This window comes from Pezoporus occidentalis, unplaced genomic scaffold (genome assembly GCF_034315485.1).
Source record: "Pezoporus occidentalis ecotype Australia unplaced genomic scaffold, CSIRO_AGI_Poc_V1 ctg99, whole genome shotgun sequence".
Lineage (NCBI taxonomy): Eukaryota > Metazoa > Chordata > Aves > Psittaciformes > Psittacidae > Pezoporus > Pezoporus occidentalis.
Genome location: NW_026916358.1, coordinates 3,699,119 through 3,718,245, shown reverse-complemented (window position 1 = coordinate 3,718,245; position 19,127 = coordinate 3,699,119). Strand labels below are relative to the sequence as shown.

Here is a 19,127-nt window from a genome sequence, read left to right as displayed (position 1 = left end):
TCAAACCTGAACACAGCTGGAGGACGTGATTTTGCTGGGAAGTGTTTCAGGCATCGGAAACTCTGCTCCCACACATACACAGACCATTTCTGTCTCAACAGGAGCTGAACACCTGCGTGCATGAGGAAACAGAATATTTCCCCTTACTACTTCATCTCTGAGGCCTGATTTTAGAAATGCTGAGAACACCTATGCCTCATGCTGTAGTCAAAATGAAGTGGCAGTGACCATTTTTTTCTAATGGTGCCCTCTCTTCTTTGTATGCAGTAGCAGACCATTTAAAGAAATCTAGTGCATGATGGAGATGCAAGTAAAATTAACTTCTTTATTTGAGGGGATTTGAATTTACTCTTGGATGTTTCTGAGGAAGGCTTTGACCACTGGGATGTATGGGATGCTAGGAAGGAGGATGAAGATATTCTCCGCTCTGGTTGTTGAAGCTGACCCACTGTGTTCAGAGTAAGATTAAATACATGTGGTCAGGATGGAAAGAAAGAGTTATCAAGGCTGCTTGTGTCAGTGGTTAAGATGGCCGCTTTAAAATCTTTTTTCCAGAGCTTCTGATGTGGATGGCATGTGCAATGTATGTATCATATAGACTGCCGGAGCAGGGACCTGTCCCTGGGGAGGTCCCCTGTGGGCAACAGTGTCATGCTCTCTCTTCCTCTCCCTAGCTCAAACAGCCACCCAGTGGTATGCCGCTACATGGTAATGTCCCCTCCAAAAAACCCAGAGCATGACATTCTCACAGTTGTTAAATGAGGCCAGCTATCAATACATCCATCCCTTCACTGGGTGAACAAAGGCATCCTAAGCTGATTCAGGCTTTCCGACCATGTAAATATTATAATACTCAATTTACTGGCATAAACACCACAGTGTCTAATCTGCTCTAGTGAGAACCCACCTGGGATACTGCATCCAGCTCTGGAGTCCTCAGTACAGGAAAGACATGGACCTTTTAGAGAGGGTTCAGAGGAGGGCCACAAAAATGATCAGAGGGATGGAGCAGCTCTCCTATGTAGACAGTCTCATTTTTCTTCTCAGCCGGGAGAAGAGAATGCTCTGGGTAAACCTAATTGCAGCCTTTCAGTACTTAACAGGGCCTATAAAGAAAGATGGTGAGAGACCTTTTAGCAGGGCCTGCTGTGACAGGACAACGGATGATGGTTTCAAACTAAAAGAGGAGAGATTCAGGCTGGATGTGAAGAACAAATTTTGTACGTTGAGGGTGGTAAAACACTGGCACAGGTTGCCCAGAGAGGTGGTGATGCCCCATCCCTGGAGACATTCAAGTCCAGGTTGCATGTGGTTCTGGGTAACCTGATCTAGCTGAAGATGCCCCTGCTCATTGCAGGGTGGGTTGGACTAGCTGACCTATGAAGGTCCCTTCCAACCCAAACCATCCCATGATTCTATGATTCTAAATGGAGCTTTATTTGTATGATGCAGTTCAGGATGTTGTATAGAAGAGTTTAGTCCAAAAAAAAAAAGTTATAAAAAATGAAAATTATGTCATATTTTCATAATTTCCATTTTAATCAACCAATTATATCATATAGATACTTTAGGAACCAGAAAAAGGGAGAAAAAATTACTAAGTAAGATTTTTCATCACAAATATCTGCAGAAAAGAAATTACTGACACTGACAAACTTATCTGATCTAAATTAAATAACCTTAACAGACCAAATTATACAATGTATGAAATTAATTCTTTTGTTTAATCTGACATTCTTTTTATTTTTGTCATTTCAAGCTTTCTAGTCAAAATATATGTGTGAAGGGTCTTTAGGCCATTTAAAGTGCCACAGCTTTCGATCCCCACTTTGCAAACAAGACAGAGTTCCTGTATTGTGAGAATAGAGAGGCTGTATTTATCTAGCTAGAGTCAATATAAAACTGAGGCTTCCATATTTCCCTTGCTTTGCCTTGCCTTCCCTCTACTGCTTCTTCTCCCATTCTCAGTGATTCACAATTTTTATGTGTCAAATACTACTGAAAAACATTTAACATTCCCTAGTCTATCTAATGAAGTGTGTCCGCTCTACAGATCATATAGACAATCTAAATGGGATTTAAATCAAAAGTGTGATTCTTAGTCACTGCCCTGCCCCATCCTGAATCAGAAAGAGAGCATGGAGGGTAGAGCCTGAGGTTGATAGGTACCCATCTGGCCTTTAGACATCTGCTACAAAGACCAGTTATTAAGTTTACTTTCAGAAAACAAACAAAACAAAGAGTATTTTTTTTTGTTACTTGAATTGCGTTTGATCCCCTAGAGTTTTACTCGTGTTACATAACCATCTACCCTTTCTGGTTTTGCTATTTTTTGAAGTGCTTAGCAGACCCTCATTTCTGGGACTTGTTAAGAAGAGCTGAGGTTTCAACTGTTACTTTGCTGATCCATTTAAAGCAATTTCGGGTACACACACACACAGAGCTATGAGGTGAGTAAGCCTGCCAGGTTCATCAAGACACCTGACTGTTGTCTCCTTATTTTCACTTGTAGGTTTTATATAACATCTTCATCGCCTTCACCCAGATGCACAGGTATGAAGAAATCGAATCCATCGACGTCTTTGCTGGCTTTGCTCGCTTCTTCGTGGTGGGGCTAGGTGGCATGCTGTTTGGCATTGCCTTTGGATTTGTTTCGGCGTTCATGACTCGATTCACCCACAACGTTTCTGCTATTGAACCCCTGCTGGTCTTCATGTTCAGCTACCTGGCATACTTGTCCGCTGAAACCCTTTACATCTCAGGCATTTTGGCGTGAGTATCTCTGATGGCTTTTCAGATGACCTCTGGAGGGAAGTATTATTACTTCGAGGAGGTGATTTGCATGAGGTTGGTACAATACAGGCATTTTCAGTCTCTGTCCCAGAGATCTGCAGTGGAAGGCTTCTAAAAGATCTGTAAAATGCAATGCTAACTAGGAAATGCAAACCTACAGTCAGCATAAGTATAGATGTACTATTGAGGAGTGAATATCTGCTCTGAAACTTTTTAGATTTTTGCCTATTGAAAAAAACCCTGCAAACTGTGGGCGAAGTGACTAGTGCTGCCACCGTCTGTCTGCTGCCTCTGATAAGATCAGCAGAATGAGAGACTCATTTGACAATAGGTCAGAGTATCTGCATTTATTTCTAAGCAGCATCACCATCAGATTACAAGACAGATGAAAAGTAATGAGTATGCAAACATAATAAAGAATGTCTAAGGTTTTGCTTTTGTACACAGCTGTGAACATCAGCCCTAACAGACTTTACTGGAATTACTTTACATTTGAACAGCAGCATTGGAACTGACAATGGACAAAACCAGACAGCCAAGGACATCAAGTATATATGCATACATATAGTCATGCATATGGATATTGGTGATCATATTTTAATGTGATCAGGATAGCTTGATGCTGCTGTAATGCTAGTGACTGCTTCCTGCAGTTAGAAAGCTGAAAGCTCTATTGACCATAGTAAATGAAGAGAGGATGAGTACTGTCCGAAGGAAAGAGGGCAGCATCAGGAAAGGAGTCAGAAGAGAAAGGAAGGAATAGGGGTGAAAGTGAGAGACTTTACAAGAAAGCTGCTGGGAGGTGAATTTCAAACATAATACTGATTTTCAAACAAATAATGAATAATGAATTTCAAACAAAGAGCTCCTCAGCCAGGTAAAGAAATGGGAACCTGATGATAGTAAATTCTCCAGCTGATGTTGGTGGCTGCTGCAGTCTCAGTGCCTAGCTGTTGGGTGGAATCAGCCTTGAATGCCCTGTGTTGGCTCTGAGCTTGCATGCTAGGTCTTGCAGGCACTGGTGATCCAGAAAGGAGTCCTTTTTATTGAGGACAAACCAATTTAAACCTAACAAATACAAGTATGTGGCCGCTGATGTTCAGACAGCTGCATTTACTCACCTTCACTTGTCAAAGCCTGATTTCATGGAATCATAGAATCATAAAATATTTCAGATTGGAAGGGACCTTTGAAGGTCATCTAGTCTAGGGGCAATGACCAGGGGCATCTTCAACTAGATCAGGTTGATCAGAGCTCCATCCAGACTGATGTTGAATGTTTCCACAGATGGGACATCTACAGCCTCTCTGGGCAACCTGCTCCAGTGTTTCACCACCTTCATTGTAAAAGATTTCTTCCTTATATCTAGTCTAAATCTACTCTATATCTACTCTAAATCTACTCTAAATCTTTTAGTTTAAAACCATTACCCCTTGCCTATTGCTACAGGGCCTATTAAAATGTTTGTCCCCATCTTTAAGTACCCTTCAAGTGTTGAAAGGCTGCAATAAGGTCTCCTCAGAGACTTCTCCAGAATGAACAATCCCAATTTGTTCAGCTTCAGAGTAGAACTGGCTTTGTAAAAACAGCTTTGTAGGATGGTCCTGGGAAGCAATATTTGAATATTTAGTCATATTAAATAAGTAGTTAGACAGGATATATGTTTTCCTGAGCAATTAGATAAAGAAGATGACTCTTGTACTGTGTTTTGTATATCCAACACATTTGCTGTGATTGAGATAACTAACAGCTTTAATTGAGCAGGTTTAGACCTAGCATGTAGTGAACACTCATACCATATGGACCCTTTCCTACCTGCACTGCCCAAAGTACTGCTTCCCTGCCTATTCGTTACACTAGACTACATGGGTCTTTATTTCTTTTGCTTCATATTTTCATTAGAGTGCTGAAATTATTACTAATAAAAGAATGTTAATATAGTTTATTATTCTTACTGCTTCATTAAGGAAATTATTGCTTGTTTTAGGGATGGGAACTTATTGTCACCCTTCTGAATTATTGAGGAAATCATTAATCTTTCACTTGGGTCATGAAAGTCTATTATGCATGTGCCTCTGAAAGTCAACAGTATTAAACATTTATTCCTAATGGCCTTGTCTTAGAGTGTCCTTGGACCTGCTAAATGTCTCAGCTTCACAAAAATACCCTTGAGATTTCTTCATTGGAAATTAAATGAGAAGAAGCTAGACGAAGGGTTATTTAATGAACAGTCAGCATTCTCTGAATTCACAAGTTTGGAAAAATATAATCAGAAGAAGCCCCCAAAGACTAAAATACTATCAGTAGAAACTAGATAGATGATGGACTATGTTACTAGCATAGCACTCAATCTATTTATTACCTATGACTATGGAAAATAAAGGGGGAAAGAGGAAACCTCCTTTAGTAGGGCTGCCCAAGTACTACTGCTCCAGGTGATTAATACTAGCAATTGTGTCAGGCTGCTGCTCATGCCTCTGAAGCAGACTCTAGTCTTCATTAACTGAAGAGGTGAAAAATGTCCTTATGCTTCCTTAGCATGTTCCCCACACTGAATAAATAAGAGCGGGGAAGGACACATCTATAGGGTAACTGGATTTCCCCTTGTTCTACACAGTGGGCTGCTGTGGGTTGAGTCACTGAAGCTTATCCTAGCCCTGTTGATCTTGCCAGCTATCTGGCAGGGAGCTGCTGGGAGCATAGGACTATTACCCTATCTTACCACCACCAACCACCTCAAAGAACAAGATCACTGAGAGGCTGGTTATATCCCTCTAAACATAGGCTAGTACAAAATTGACTTGCCCTTTGTTTGAGACTCAAATATTTGGTGCTTGGTGGCTTGTGCATTAAGCATTCAGGATATAATGGACTTTGAACTGAAATGTGATACTCTCGCTTCCTTGTCTGGAAGGCTGACTGGTTTGCTTCCTTTTTCCTGTATGCAAAATGGATTTGTGAAGTTGAATGAAAATGCTCTTCTATCTAATGAAATAGCTAACGTTACTGAAGAAATAAAAAGCTTCTTGATATTAGGAAGGTCAGGAACCGGTAATGGAGAGTGCAGATAATGAAAGCTGAGGTTGCTCTTAAATGAAAGAAAAGCCAGGTTGTGGCTGATCTTGATGTTTTCCCTGGTACAGGATGACATCATGTGCAGTGACAATGAAAAAATATGTGGAGGAGAACGTTTCCCAGAATTCCTATACTACAATAAAATATTTCATGAAGATGCTGAGCAGCATCAGTGAGACCCTGATTTTTGTATTCATGGGAGTGTCTACAGTGGGGAAAAACCATGAGTGGAACTGGGCCTTCATTTGCTTCACCCTGCTCTTCTGCCTCATTTGGCGGACACTGAGTAAGTCAGCTTTTGCAGGCAACCTTCTGTGCACCTCTGAGAGAAACCCTTTGGTGCAAAGGTATGTTAGGAAAGTCTGTGCAGACTGGCATAACCAGTTTAATAACAAATTTGCTAGGCTTATTTTATTGAGAAGTTAATTTTGCAAATCTACACATGAAAAATAGGGGAATGGGGGGAAACCCAAACAAATAGGGGTCTGTTTTGAACCTGAAGGCTTTATTCTGCATCATGTTAAGTTACAGTAGCTGGAATAGAAAACAAACACATGTACTCTTGGAGAAGTGATGAATTAGAACATCCCTTACTCAGCCACTGTTATTTGTCACTTTAATTAAAAACAGGAGAGAACAATGCTTTCGAAATGAAAGGCGTAAAGACGTTTTGGAAGTAGTACACATGAGAAGGCCAAAAATACGATTGTGCAGGCAACCTTATTTCTGACATTTTTTAAACTTCTGAGTACCTCAACTGGCCATCTTAGTAGTTCTGGGTGGTTTTTTTTTTGTTGTTGTTTTTTTGTTTTGGTTTGGTTTTCTGTTTGTTTTGTTTGTTTTTTTTTTTTGGTTTGTTTTTGGGTTGGTTTTTTTTTTTTGGTTAGTTGGTTGGTTTTCTGTTTTGTCTTGGGTTGCGCTTTCTTTTTTTTTTCCCAGTATTTTTTTTCAGAGCAATTTATATTTTTAAAGAAAATGAGAAATACAAATATTCCATCAGGTGGCCTTGGAGGATATAGTCTGAGCACTGACATTTAGGCATCTACCTTGGGTAACTAAGCTAGTAGGTTAGTTCCCCTGTGTTTCATTTATAATCAAAGGATGCCCCTCTGAGGCATCTTGTGGGGCAGAAATCTACATTGGTCGTCTGCCACCACCTCCTACAGCCTTCAGACCTTGTCTGTATTTCCTTTACATATAGGCTTTAGCTCTGGGCATTGGTCCTGCAACATCTGCTACAGTACTGAGGAGGAATAAGACCTGAAGGTGACTTGTCAGGGCCAGCTGTATGCTGAAGGGAAGGCAAAAAAGGTTGAAAGGAAAAGGCAAGTGATATTTGCTGGAAAGTGGCTGATGAATTAGCTGAAAGATGTGCTTTGTCTTTCATACCATGCACAAAGAAGGAAGAAATAGCTGAAGACTGAGGGCAGCCTTAGCTGCAGTGACTATGAGGCTGTGGATGCTAAGACCCTGAGAGGAGTGATCAAGCCAACAACAGAATTACAACCCTGGGCTTCAAAAAGCAGATTTTGGCCAGTGGTTGATAATGTGGTTGATAATATGAGCTCAAAATACTGGTCTAGCTGGTCACTAATGGCATCCCTCAGAGCTCACTACAGAGACCAATATTGTTTTGAGGTCTTCATTAATGACTTGGATAACAGAATGGAGTGCACACTGAGAAAGTTGGTGGCTGGAACCAAACTGCAAAGAGCAGTCAATATGCTGGATGGTTTCCATTCAAAGGGACCTGGGCAGGCTGGAGAAATAGGCTGACAGAAGCTCATTACATTCAAGAGCACGTACAAAGACTTAACGTGTGGCTTGCAATAACTTCATGCACCAGTATAGGCTTGGAGTCTAGTAAGCAGCTCTACAGAAAAGGACCTGGCCTGGTAGATAACAGGTTGAATGCAAGTCAGAATTATGTTCTAGTCACAAAGAAGACAAACAGCTTTCTGGGCTACATTAGCAAGTGTGTAGCCAGCAGGTCCAGGGAAGTGTTTCTTCCCATCTCTTCAGCACTGGTGGAACTGTGTGTTTCCAGAGCAGTCTCTTCAGTTCTGGATTCCCCAGTGTAGGAAGGACACAGAAGTTCTGGATCAAGTTCAGTAGAGGTCACCAACCTAGTCAGAGGCTGGAGCACTGGATATACAGATTGAGTCTGAGAGTGCTGAATCTATGCAGCCTGAGGGATATATAGCACAGGAGAGACATTATGTTCTACAAGTGCCCAGTCAGAGGAGAGAGAAGATGGAGACAGACACTTCTCAGAGGTGTACAGCAACAGGACAAGAAGGAACAGACACAATCTGGACCATGTAAATTCAGAATAGACAGTAGGAACCCATTTCTTAACATGAGGCTGATCCAGTATTGCATCAGTGCTCCAGCTCTCTGTTTTTGAAAGCATTCAAGACTTGACTGAAACTTTGAACAACCTGATCTGATTAGCTCTGCCTTGATAAGGATTTTGACTAGATGACCTTCAAAGGTCATTTCCAGCCTACAGTACTCTAACATTTGGGACCAGCTAAGTATTGGCATCAAACACCTAAAGTTAAGGTGCTCTTGCTTGAATCTCTCAGGTGGCTTATCCCTTCAGACAAAATGAATACCAGAGCAGAAAAAAGACACAGATTCAAAACCCATGCACATTTCAATACCATTGACTTTTAAGCCTGGGAGCCCTGTAGGAAGGCATTTAACGCAAGGGAGAAGAAAGAGGAAACCTGTGAGGGTTCAAGTACATGCATCTGATCAGCTGTATTATATAGGGATAACACAAGTACTCAGTGATAAAGGCAATATAACTCCTGTGGGCTGACAGCAAAAGAAAGTAACTAAGAATTTTCTTGCTAATCCTGGACCAAGCGTGGCCTCTAAGTTTTTAAAGGCTTACTTTCAGAGTCCATATTGGAACATCCATCCAATCAAGACAGAAAAAATGCTCTCCTGATACAAAAGGTATTTTGCTGCTGTATGTCCATTCTTCTCTCAAACAGCAAGGGGAGTGCTAGAGCTTTCCAGAGGATGGCTGAAATATTTTCTGCTAAATTTGTTTGCTAAAATGATTACATCAATTTGCCTGAAGCTTGAGTAAAGTAAAGAGAATTGGCCTGAGGGTGATACTTTACATACGTAGTTTCAGTTTGAGTAGCTGATCTTTAACATAGCTATAAGTAGCCAAAAAAGGTCTTACATAGAGCGGTATCCAGCAACCTGCATAACAGGATACTGCTACTGGCCTTACATATAATAGAGCACTGAGTTTATCAGTGACAGCTGTGTAAATTATTAGCATTTGTCAGCTTTTACTTCAGTAATTTAACAGTTTCCACACAAAACAGGATACATGTTTCTTATGGGAGATGAAGATTAAATCAAGCAGATTGCTGAATATATTCTATAAAGAAAAGAAGCAGTCCTTACACAGCCACAGGCTCTCTGATTAATTTAACTTTCATTACAAAAGAAATTAAATTTGAGAAATAAACACGGAATTAGAGACACAATAAGCTAGAGGATTAAAAATTAAAATGTTATTACTCTTTGCCTTTCAGTGAAACTGTCCACAGGACTTGTTGGTAAAGCACTACTCAAACACTTTGGGCAGACACTGTGCAGAAAGCAGGAAACACTGAAAGGGAAGGCACAGAAAAAGCTCTCATCCAGTGGATTGTCTTATCTCAAGAACACTTCAGAAAAGAAGTGTGCATCATAAATACAGAAAGTAAATATTTTCCCCATATCTCACTTTAAACTGCATAAGTGAATTTAAATCCCAAAGCAGGTAGTAACCATGGTCTTTTCTAGGAGTTTTTTAACATGAACCAGACAGTTGGTCAAAGAGAAGACACAAGAACCCAAAACTGAAAAGACTGCCAACAGCTGAGTGAGCCAAGATGTTGTTTTGCTTCAAGTATTTTCCTTTTCACCTTGGTTAATAATAGTTTGTTGTTTGGTTGTTTTTTTTTAACCTCCCTAGGTGTATTTGCTCTCTTCTACATCAGCAACAAGTTCCGAACATATCCCTTCACTTTCAAAGACCAACTCATTATTTCCTACAGTGGCCTTCGAGGAGCCAGCAGCTTTTCTCTTGCATTCTTACTTCCAGTGAATCTCTTCCCTAGAAAAAAATTGTTCATTACCGCTACTCTTGTAGTTACATATTTCACTGTGTTCATCCAAGTAAGTGTATTTCTTAATGGATTGCTTTCATGTAATAGAGGTGACTGAAAGCTTCATAGTGAAGATTGCATTGAATTTCCTCTTAAATCGTATTTTATGGGCAGATTTAGAACTGGAACTATAATTACCCTTTCAGGGCTTTCTAGTTATTATTAAATAACTTTTTGAGAAAGTTGGCATTGAAAACCTGTGTCTTTTAAAGGAGTATTTTGTGTCCAAAATCTTTTATGTTCACTGCAGATGTGCTTCCTAATGCTTCCAAATAAAGAAGCATTTTTTAACTTTACACTTCAGCACAGAATCATTCTTTGTTAGCGGTATACCACAAACTGAACAGAAAACAGTATGTCTGTTCTATGAAGGATTTTGAATTTTTTACTTTTATCTTCATTCATCTTGGTGAATGAATTTTTTACTTTTATCTTCATTCATCTTGGTGAATGAATTTTTTACTTTTATCTTCATTCATCTTGGTGAATGAATTTTTTACTTTTATCTTCATTCATCTTGGTGACCAAATGAGAACATTTAAAAATCCTTTGTAAAAGAATATTAGAGAAAAATGAAGTGAATAATTCAGATTTCTAAGAAAGCTGGCTACTTCAGATGTTTGGGCTGTTCCACTTGTCTTACACTGCTGTATCTGGAAGAACGGGATCTTCTGGAAGTCTTGCATCTCATGTTCTATATTTTCCTGTACCAAAATCTGAGCTAATCTAGGATGCCAATGGGGCACTATGCACTTGTGGTTAGATTCCACCAGAACGTTTCTGAAAAAAAAAAAGTGAAAATTGTTTCTGTTTCCCCTTTTAAAATGCTATTCAGTAGCAGTGCAGTAAAGAGTTGGAAAGAGCTGAAAATAATTTTGAAGTTAAAAAAACACACCCAAAGTATTTAATTCTGAACACACTGAAGTAAGAGATTTCAAGATTGTAAGAACCTCACAAAGATTGTGTTTTCTTTCAAGTGAGTGCTGTTTTGAAGGTTGGCAAGGAGTTAAAACATGTCAATAAATACAATCTTGATTACAAAAACACTGGTGCATAATTTTTAAAAAGTTTTTAAGTTTTAAACCTCTTTTGTAGCTTTCCATACAATTAATATGACTAATACACAGCTTTCTTAATTGATTAAAATGAAATCTTTTTGCTTTCCTTCTATTTTTTTTTTCCCTAAAGGATAATTAACATTTCAACTCATTGTTCCAAATGCAGGGAGTCACAATTGGACCATTGGTCAGGTATCTAGATGTGAAAAAGACCAACAAAAAGGAGTCTATCAATGAAGAGATTCATGTGCGAGTAAGTCTTTTATATCAGTAGCTGATATCCTAAAAAGAAGAGAAAGGGTATTCCAAAAGAGATGGAGGCATTTGGTAGCACTGGCATTTGGTGAATTTGGAGACAGAATACTTTTATCAATATTTTGAGCATAAAACCATAAGCATAATTTTCTAAACTATATTTCATTCATATTCATAGTAACTATCATATTATAATATCATACCACAGGTGTCATGGTGTACCAGGACCCTTACTTCTTGACACCTGTGACCATGACAGAAACATGAAGGCCACATTTACAAAATGCACTCATCATCCTTCCAAGCTAGATTTGCCAAACACCTTCTTGCCATCTTTTGACCGTTTCTGGGTACACAGTTACCCCTTAAAAGTCTTTAATCAAGTTTTATTGAACTGAAATGAGTTGAACCATTGGTCTGCAAATTTGGTTTCAAGTTATTCTGAATAATGCTGTTTTGCCCTCTCAAACATTTACTTTAGCTCCCTAATTAACATTATAAAAAATTACAGAAAGCTGCTTAATCTGACTTAACAGTAAGCAAAATATGTGTACATGGTTTCATTTTCACAATAGGGAATATATTTGAAATTAACAGAAACACTGTGCCTTAAAATTACACACATGCAGAGACATTAGAATTAGAGCATCTCAACTGGTTTGAATTTAAAGTACATTTAATTCTTATTATTTCAACCCTTACACTTAACCTTGAAATGAATTTATGTTTAAAAGCACCCCTTGTAACAATATGTATGTAATCATTCACTATATTTCTGTCTGTTTCTGTAATGCTAGAAACACACAAAAGATGACTGAAAATCCTGGCAGTTATCTGTGATGAACTTGTGAGTCTCGTGACAATTTTCAAAAGCCTCAGAGGATTTGTCAGCCAAGGCAAAGTTAAGGCGTGTGGTACCTGTCCCTGTGCCCCTCTCAGGGAGATCACACATGCGGAAGGGAAACTGGATTGACAGAACCAAGAATTTAGGTTTTGGTCTCAGTAAACACACAGGACCAGGCAATTTGGATGCTTGGTATCATCTTCCTTTACTTGGGCCTCTATGTTGCTGGGTGATGGTGAGATGACAGCAGACTGACAGACTTGCCTCCATCAAAATATTGCCCCTGCAGCCAAGCAAAGGAGCTGCCACAATGGTATCTTTGCCTTGATTTCTAGAGAAATATAGATGCTTTCAGAATTAACTCACACCCTCCAATAAAAAAATCTCAAATCCTGTCAACAATTACATATATGTGGTAACACTATTTTACTGTAATGGCCACTTAAATTTTTTCCATGTTTGTTTCTCTAGTTGATGGATCATTTGAAGGCTGGTATTGAAGACATATGTGGACACTGGAGTCATTATCAGCTGAGAGATAAGTAAGCATCTCTTATTGCAGCCTACTGTAATAAAACAACATATCTATCATGTAAAGCACAATAGTTTAATAGAATAAGAAATCAATCTTGTGCCCCATTAAAGCTAAAATAGCATGAAAATATTGGGGACATGTGCAATATCTCTTTTTAAACAGTGAACTCCTGAATGACCATTATTTCTTGGGAATGCAGTGCTCACATATTGCCTGCTAAATTATTTCTGCAGAAATAAGCAGAAAATAAGCCTTCTGAAAGAAAAGCATAGCATGGGAACTCATGCTACACACATCAGCCTGTGCACATAGCTTTGACATAAATCTTAGATACACGGCAATGCTCCTTTAGGTCTGGATTTAGAACAGGAGCTACATAAGATGTCAGTCCTTCACTGACTTTTGCTGTAAACTTCTGCAGCAAATATAATCCTGTCTTAGTGAGTACAGATTCAATAATAGTTACCTGTCCTTACAAGACTTCACATTCAGTAATACTTAAAATAAGAGTACTGAAGGGAATGGTTAAATTTAGATAGCCAGTAGCATAAGCAGATACTCTCAAGCTAGTCTTAACTCAGAAACACAGGACCTTCCTTGTATTTTCTAGGAACAGGATGAAGAGATTTTGCAAAGCTTGGCACTGTCCAGAAGTGATAGGCCTTCCATCCTGAGCTGCTGTTCCCTTTACCAGGAAACTTAAGGGAGCACTGTGAACATGCTGGCCATCATTGTAGCATGTGAAGGGAAGTGTGGGAGACAATAATCTTCCTTTCCCACAGACATTTTATTATGATGTTGTGGGCTAAAAGTTATCCCTAGTTATCCTAGTTATGCCTAGACTTCTGTGCTGGATTCCTCTGTCTCACCTTTCAGCACTGGACCCCAGTAATCTGCAGAGGGGTCTGTTGAGACTCCTTTCATGACTGGGTCTCTCCCTATGGAAGTCAAGATTTAAGAGTGGGAAGAAGGTGGCTGGTTTGCATGTGGCTCTTGTCCCAGTGAGGAGTAAATGTGTAATATGCTAGGGCACATACCTGAACCCAGAAACGAAAATGTCCTTTTGTCTCTCATAGTACAGATTGAACTTTAGGACATCTGCTGGGATCACACCACTGCCTGTGCAGTCAATAAGATGAACAAATCCCAGTTGGAACAGTAATTCCATTGGAATAGCTGCATTTACTCACATCTGTGAGAAAATGTTATCCCCTTATTTCACATCTACCCAACATCTGTGAAAAGAGCATTTTGTCTAAACTAGCCATAAAAACAGAATTTCAGTTCAGGGACAGATTCAAAAAACACAGTGTATGTGAAGGCATTTAATGGAAGAAGATTGTATTAAAAGATAATTCCCTAGATGTTTCTACTCAACTTTAAAGAGGGTTAGCATACGTATATCAGAATTAATTACTTAAGTGATGACACTCCAGGAGGCTTTCTGTGACATAATAAAACATAAAGAAGAGCAGATATCCCAATGGAAATGTTTGTGTACCTACCTCTGCTATTATATATAAAAACTAGCCTTTGTTAAGAAAAAATGTATAAACTCTTTAGGGTTTTTCCTAGCATTGTGGACCACATTACCTTGCTGTGGTAAACTGTAGCTTTGAAAGAAACATATAAGAAGATCCGCTGTTGTTCTATTAAACGCCTGCCTGAAAGCACATACCTGTTCCAAAGCCACACACAACATATTCACATTCAAATTTTGCCCCACATTAGTGATATTTTACAATCTGCAGCATGCAAGCACATAGTATTTTGTGGGCCATTCAATCTCTCTGTTATTCAGAATACAAAGAACTGTATTTTCTCTGCTGTAATTGTCAGGATACAAAATTATCAGCAACATAATGGACCCAAACTACTGTAACTACTGGGCCATTTAAAGCCTCATTGGTGGCTGGCTGAATAGGCCAGGATTGCTGTAAGAGCAGCTGCTGCTGTTATGCCCTACCAGAATACAACATTTGTACAAAAGCGAGGAGACTGTCCATATTCTTTTCCAACAAATGTGGCGGTGTTACATGCAAACATGGACCCAGCCTCTTTTTGCTCTGATTGCAGCTTGTTTCTTTTCTTTTGTCTGGTGGGCTTTGCAATCTCTGTGGACCAGCAGAACATGCCAAATGTCCCTCTCAAGGTCTCCACTCACTAGGCCTTCAGGAGTCCACAGGTGCCTCCAATTTGAATTCAGTTTCTACCACTGAATTATGTATGTGTGCATTTGAATGAAGGTCAGCTTGTACCTCAAAAATAAAAACCCCACATTTCATTTTTTTACACTTTGATCTTCATATCTATCTCTTTCGCAGATTTAAGAAGATTGATAATAAGTATTTGAAGAAAATCTTAATTCGGGAACACCAGCCCAAATCCAGCATTGTGTCATTGTACAAAAAGATGGAGATAAAACTGGCCATTGAGATGGCTGAGAGTAGCATGAAACTTTCAGAAACACCTGCAACTTCTTCACAGTGAGTACTGACTTCCTGACTCCTTTTTAGTGTAGGTGCAGGAAGGACGGGGACAAAAATGAGGAAATACCCAAGGGATTTTATGACTCAAATAGAAATATGGGGGGGGGGGGGGGGGAACCGGACGCACAAATATAGTTATGAAAAGAGAAGTTGCTGGTTTGGGCTGGCAATTTGGTGCTCATCATATTTGCACTTTGGCTTTTTATTTGCAGAGTGAAAATTAAAACCAGAGACATTTTTTCTGTTCTCTTTAATGATGGGCAGTTCTGAAGAGGAATCATTAGTCAGGGTCAGAAGGTGCTCTGGCTGCTTTACATCACAGCAGTGGTTCAAGGTGGCTGTACTTGTCACTGAGCTGGCCAGTGGGTTTTGCTCATCAGTGACAGGTGATGAGAGACCTGCAGGAGAGCTTGGAGCCAGGTCCCAACTGTATTATCCCTATCACAGATTTTTGTTAAAAGCAGATTGCCTTGTAACATTTGCAATTATTGCTACTTCAGTTTGCAGTCCTTCAAACTGTCTTGTCTTATTTTGGTACTTCCTTGCAAAATTTGTCCAATTAAATCCTGAGGACAGCCCTGCAGAGAAAGACTTGGGGTTACTAGTGGATTAAAAGCTGGACATGTACCCAGCAGCATAAGCTCGCAGCCCATAAAGTCAACCATACATATCCTTAACTGCATCCAAAGAAGCATGATCGGTAGGTCAAGGTAGATGATTCTGCCCCTCTACTCTGCTCTGATGAGACCCCACCTAGATTACTGTGCTCAGCTCTGGGGCACCCAGTACACGAAAGACCTGTTGGAGAACATCCACAAAAATGACCAGAGAAATGGAGCACGTGTCGTGTGAGGAAAGGCTGAGAGAGTTGGGGTTGCTCAGCCTGGAGAAGAGAAGGCTCTGGGGAGACCTGACTGTGGCCTTCCAATACCTAAAGCAAGCTTATAAGAAAGGTGGGAACAGAGATTTAATAGGCCATGTAGCTATAGGACAAGAGGTAATAGTTTTAAACTCAAGGAGGGTAGATTTAGACTAGATACAAGGAAGAAATTTTTTTTTGAGGACGGTGAAACACTGGGGCAGGTTGCCTAGAGATTCGGTAGATGCACCATCCTTGGAAACATTCAAGGTCAGGCTGGATGGGGTTCTGAGCAACCTGATCTAGTTGAAGATGTCCCTGCAGATTAAAACTTGGCATCTAACAGACGTTCTTTGCTGAACAGTTGATATTAAAAAGACTGCTTGTCTGTCAGGCTCCTTCCTGTCTGCTGTATTCCCTTAGCTGTTCTGAGCCAAGACAAAATGTGCAAGTTTGGTAGGCAATCTATGGCAACCAAACCATATTTCTCTTATTTTCTTGAGTGAAAGAGAAAATAAGACAAAACGCTTCAGTATAGTTCAGAAATTCTCTCCTGAGCTGAAAATTTAGACTGAAAAATATTCTATGATAAACAGCTGATAATGATGGACTAATTTTTGCCATCTCTACTCTGGCTGTAATTGAATTTTACTGTGCATCAACAGTTTTTAGGAAACACAGGTTTTCCTACTGAGACAGCCTTTTAAAAATGAAGTGCCGACTTCAAAAAAACAAGTGCATCCTGTGGCACAGAAACATGATTCTTGGAGGCTGTGAGAGTGTTCTAGGAGAATATATGTTTTCCCAGCTCTGTTCATTGATAGTTTTGAGCACTGGAAGAGACGGGGTAATGAGCTAGTTGTTGAATCTTTGGTCTGAGCAAATGCAGCAGTTCTTTTCATTCTCCTGACGCATTCAGTGAACCTGCTTAAGACTAAAAGGTTTCTAAATGCATTTGTAAATTGCTTGATAGTTATCAATGAAACAGCTTGTACCTAAAGTCTGACTTCAGTAAGCATACAAAAATCCGGCTGTAGGCAAGTGGAGATTTGAAATCAAATTCCAATGTATAGCTTGGAAAACAATATTTGCAGTGCCAGAGTAGTGCTCTCTAGGGCTCTCTCTCACAGAGTAGTACTCCCTCACTAGCACTTTTGATCAGTCCTACAACCTTGAGGCACATGAGGGGAAATGCTCTATAACAATCAAAGTGGATCTCCATCTCTGTGAATTACTCTCAGAAATTGCATTCATGCTGGTGTAATTCCTGCAGGTGGAGAAGGTGTCCAATATGCAGCGTTTCCAGTGGCGAAATTTGCCCATGGACTGTGCAACAAAGAATTCACATTTGAATGAAAATAGAGCATTTTGTTACAGTGTTTTGTAGACTATAAGCCTTAGAAATAAAGACGGAAATTGCAAAAGCAGCGCTGAGCAGATATTATCAAAACTGTTTGTATGGCTGTTTCTTGGAGGAAATATGCCCATTACACAGAGAGATGGCTTGATGCTTAGCTTACTTACTGTTGGCTTCATATTGCTGCAACACTGACTTTGACAAGAGTAAATCTTAGAATGCATCAATACAGTGCAGGTCAAAATCAAGTGTCATGTCATTTGTGGTGATGCAGTTCTGCAAGGACTGTGCCCTAGGAACGTTACTTCCTTCACAGGCTGGAGACTTCACAAAGTTCAAGATTTTAGATATAACACAAACCAAATAATCTTACAAGGTTTATGGAAGGCATTTTATTTCCTCCATGAGTCAGTTGTCTACAGATGTAAAGAAGAGATACTGCCATGGTACTCATTACAGAGAGACAGTTTTCATGGCATACAATAATTTCTTTATTTTCTTCACAAATACATCTCCTGTACTGTGTTTTGTTGTAACATGCTGGAAGTTTCACTAAGAACAAAGAAATTGTGTCAATAAGGATTGCTTGGTGGGTTTGGGTTTTTTTTTTTTAAGTTCTCTTTAAATGCATTGTATATTGCAAAATGCAAAAGCAATCTGTTCCTTGCACCTGTGCATTGTAGGTTAATATTAAATTCCATTAAAATAGCGCATGTTTTCAATTTATGCTTCAGAACAATACAGACTACCTTCCTACTGTTTGTTCTCTTGCTATCCCAGCTCAGCTGAAATTCAGGGAATTTTATTTATTCTATTTAAGTCACTTTAAGAACAAAATTATGAGCCTTTAAATGACTGAAGTGGCCACTTCTGTGCTGGCATATGGAGGGTCAGGTATGTAACTGGAAAAGTAAAGAGATGATCTGATGTCTTCCTAGCGGAGTTCTGCTTTCCCCTACATACTTAGCTGCTTTCCCCCATTTATTCCCAACTGTAAGGTATATGGACCCTGTGGAGATTTTCATTGAAATGTGGATCAGAGAGAAAATTAATCTGTATGATGTCAAAGCTGCTTGCATCAACTATGTCAGCTCAATTTGTATTACACAAATGAGCAAAGCCTGCATCTTATAGACAACTACTCACTGACAGGCTAGATTGTCATTAGTCCCCAGGGGCTGGGTCTGTGTTTGCTTTCCCAGGTGTACCTCATATCTCTCTGTTGTGAGAGACTGGTTTCCGTGCTGTGGAAAGTAGCATATATGGACTGTCCCACAGCCTGCAACACACCAGACCCAGTATGGAATAAAGATGCATTACACCTAAGCCTGGAAACTTGGTGGTATCCTTGGATCCTCTCAGTGTTATTCCTGAGAGCTGAAAGCAAGTGAAAACCCACCCACCCACCCACCCAACTCACCAGCTGGCCTGGAATTGGGTGGGTGTGCTCGGCTTTCTTCACTGCTGGTAAATACCTAACTTTGTTGTGCTATTGAGAATTGATAAATACTAATTAAACATTTGTTGGGAAGGATTCATTAGGGCCAGGGCAAGATTTCTGGTCAAATGCAGAAAGTGAGTCCTGTTCACCCACTTTGGCTTGTCAATAGCACAAAAACAGTGGTAAATCTTGTTAAACTAGCGGAAATTTCAAATCCCAACCTTTTTCCTATGTTTACAG

The 19,127-nt window shown here is 39.7% G+C and overlaps 1 protein-coding gene across 5 annotated transcripts in view; it reads left to right on the top strand.

Annotated features, from left to right (window-relative positions):
• The window catches only part of SLC9A4 (solute carrier family 9 member A4), a 39,818-nt gene that overhangs the window by 10,124 nt on the left and 10,567 nt on the right, over positions 1–19,127 (top strand). For 4 of the 5 annotated variants that reach the window (XR_009962406.1, XM_062606888.1, XM_062606890.1 and 1 more), the window contains exons 3-8: positions 2,513–2,772; positions 5,937–6,154; positions 9,857–10,059; positions 11,274–11,360; positions 12,678–12,748; positions 15,066–15,227. Coding sequence is in view for 4 of the 5 variants with exons in the window: in XM_062606888.1 (XP_062462872.1) it covers positions 2,513–2,772; positions 5,937–6,154; positions 9,857–10,059; positions 11,274–11,360; positions 12,678–12,748; positions 15,066–15,227 (1,001 nt within the window). In the remaining variant the exon portion in view is untranslated. The remainder of the gene's footprint in view (positions 1–2,512; positions 2,773–5,936; positions 6,155–9,856; positions 10,060–11,273; positions 11,361–12,677; positions 12,749–15,065; positions 15,228–19,127) is intronic. The other variant, XM_062606889.1, reaches the window with a different exon arrangement.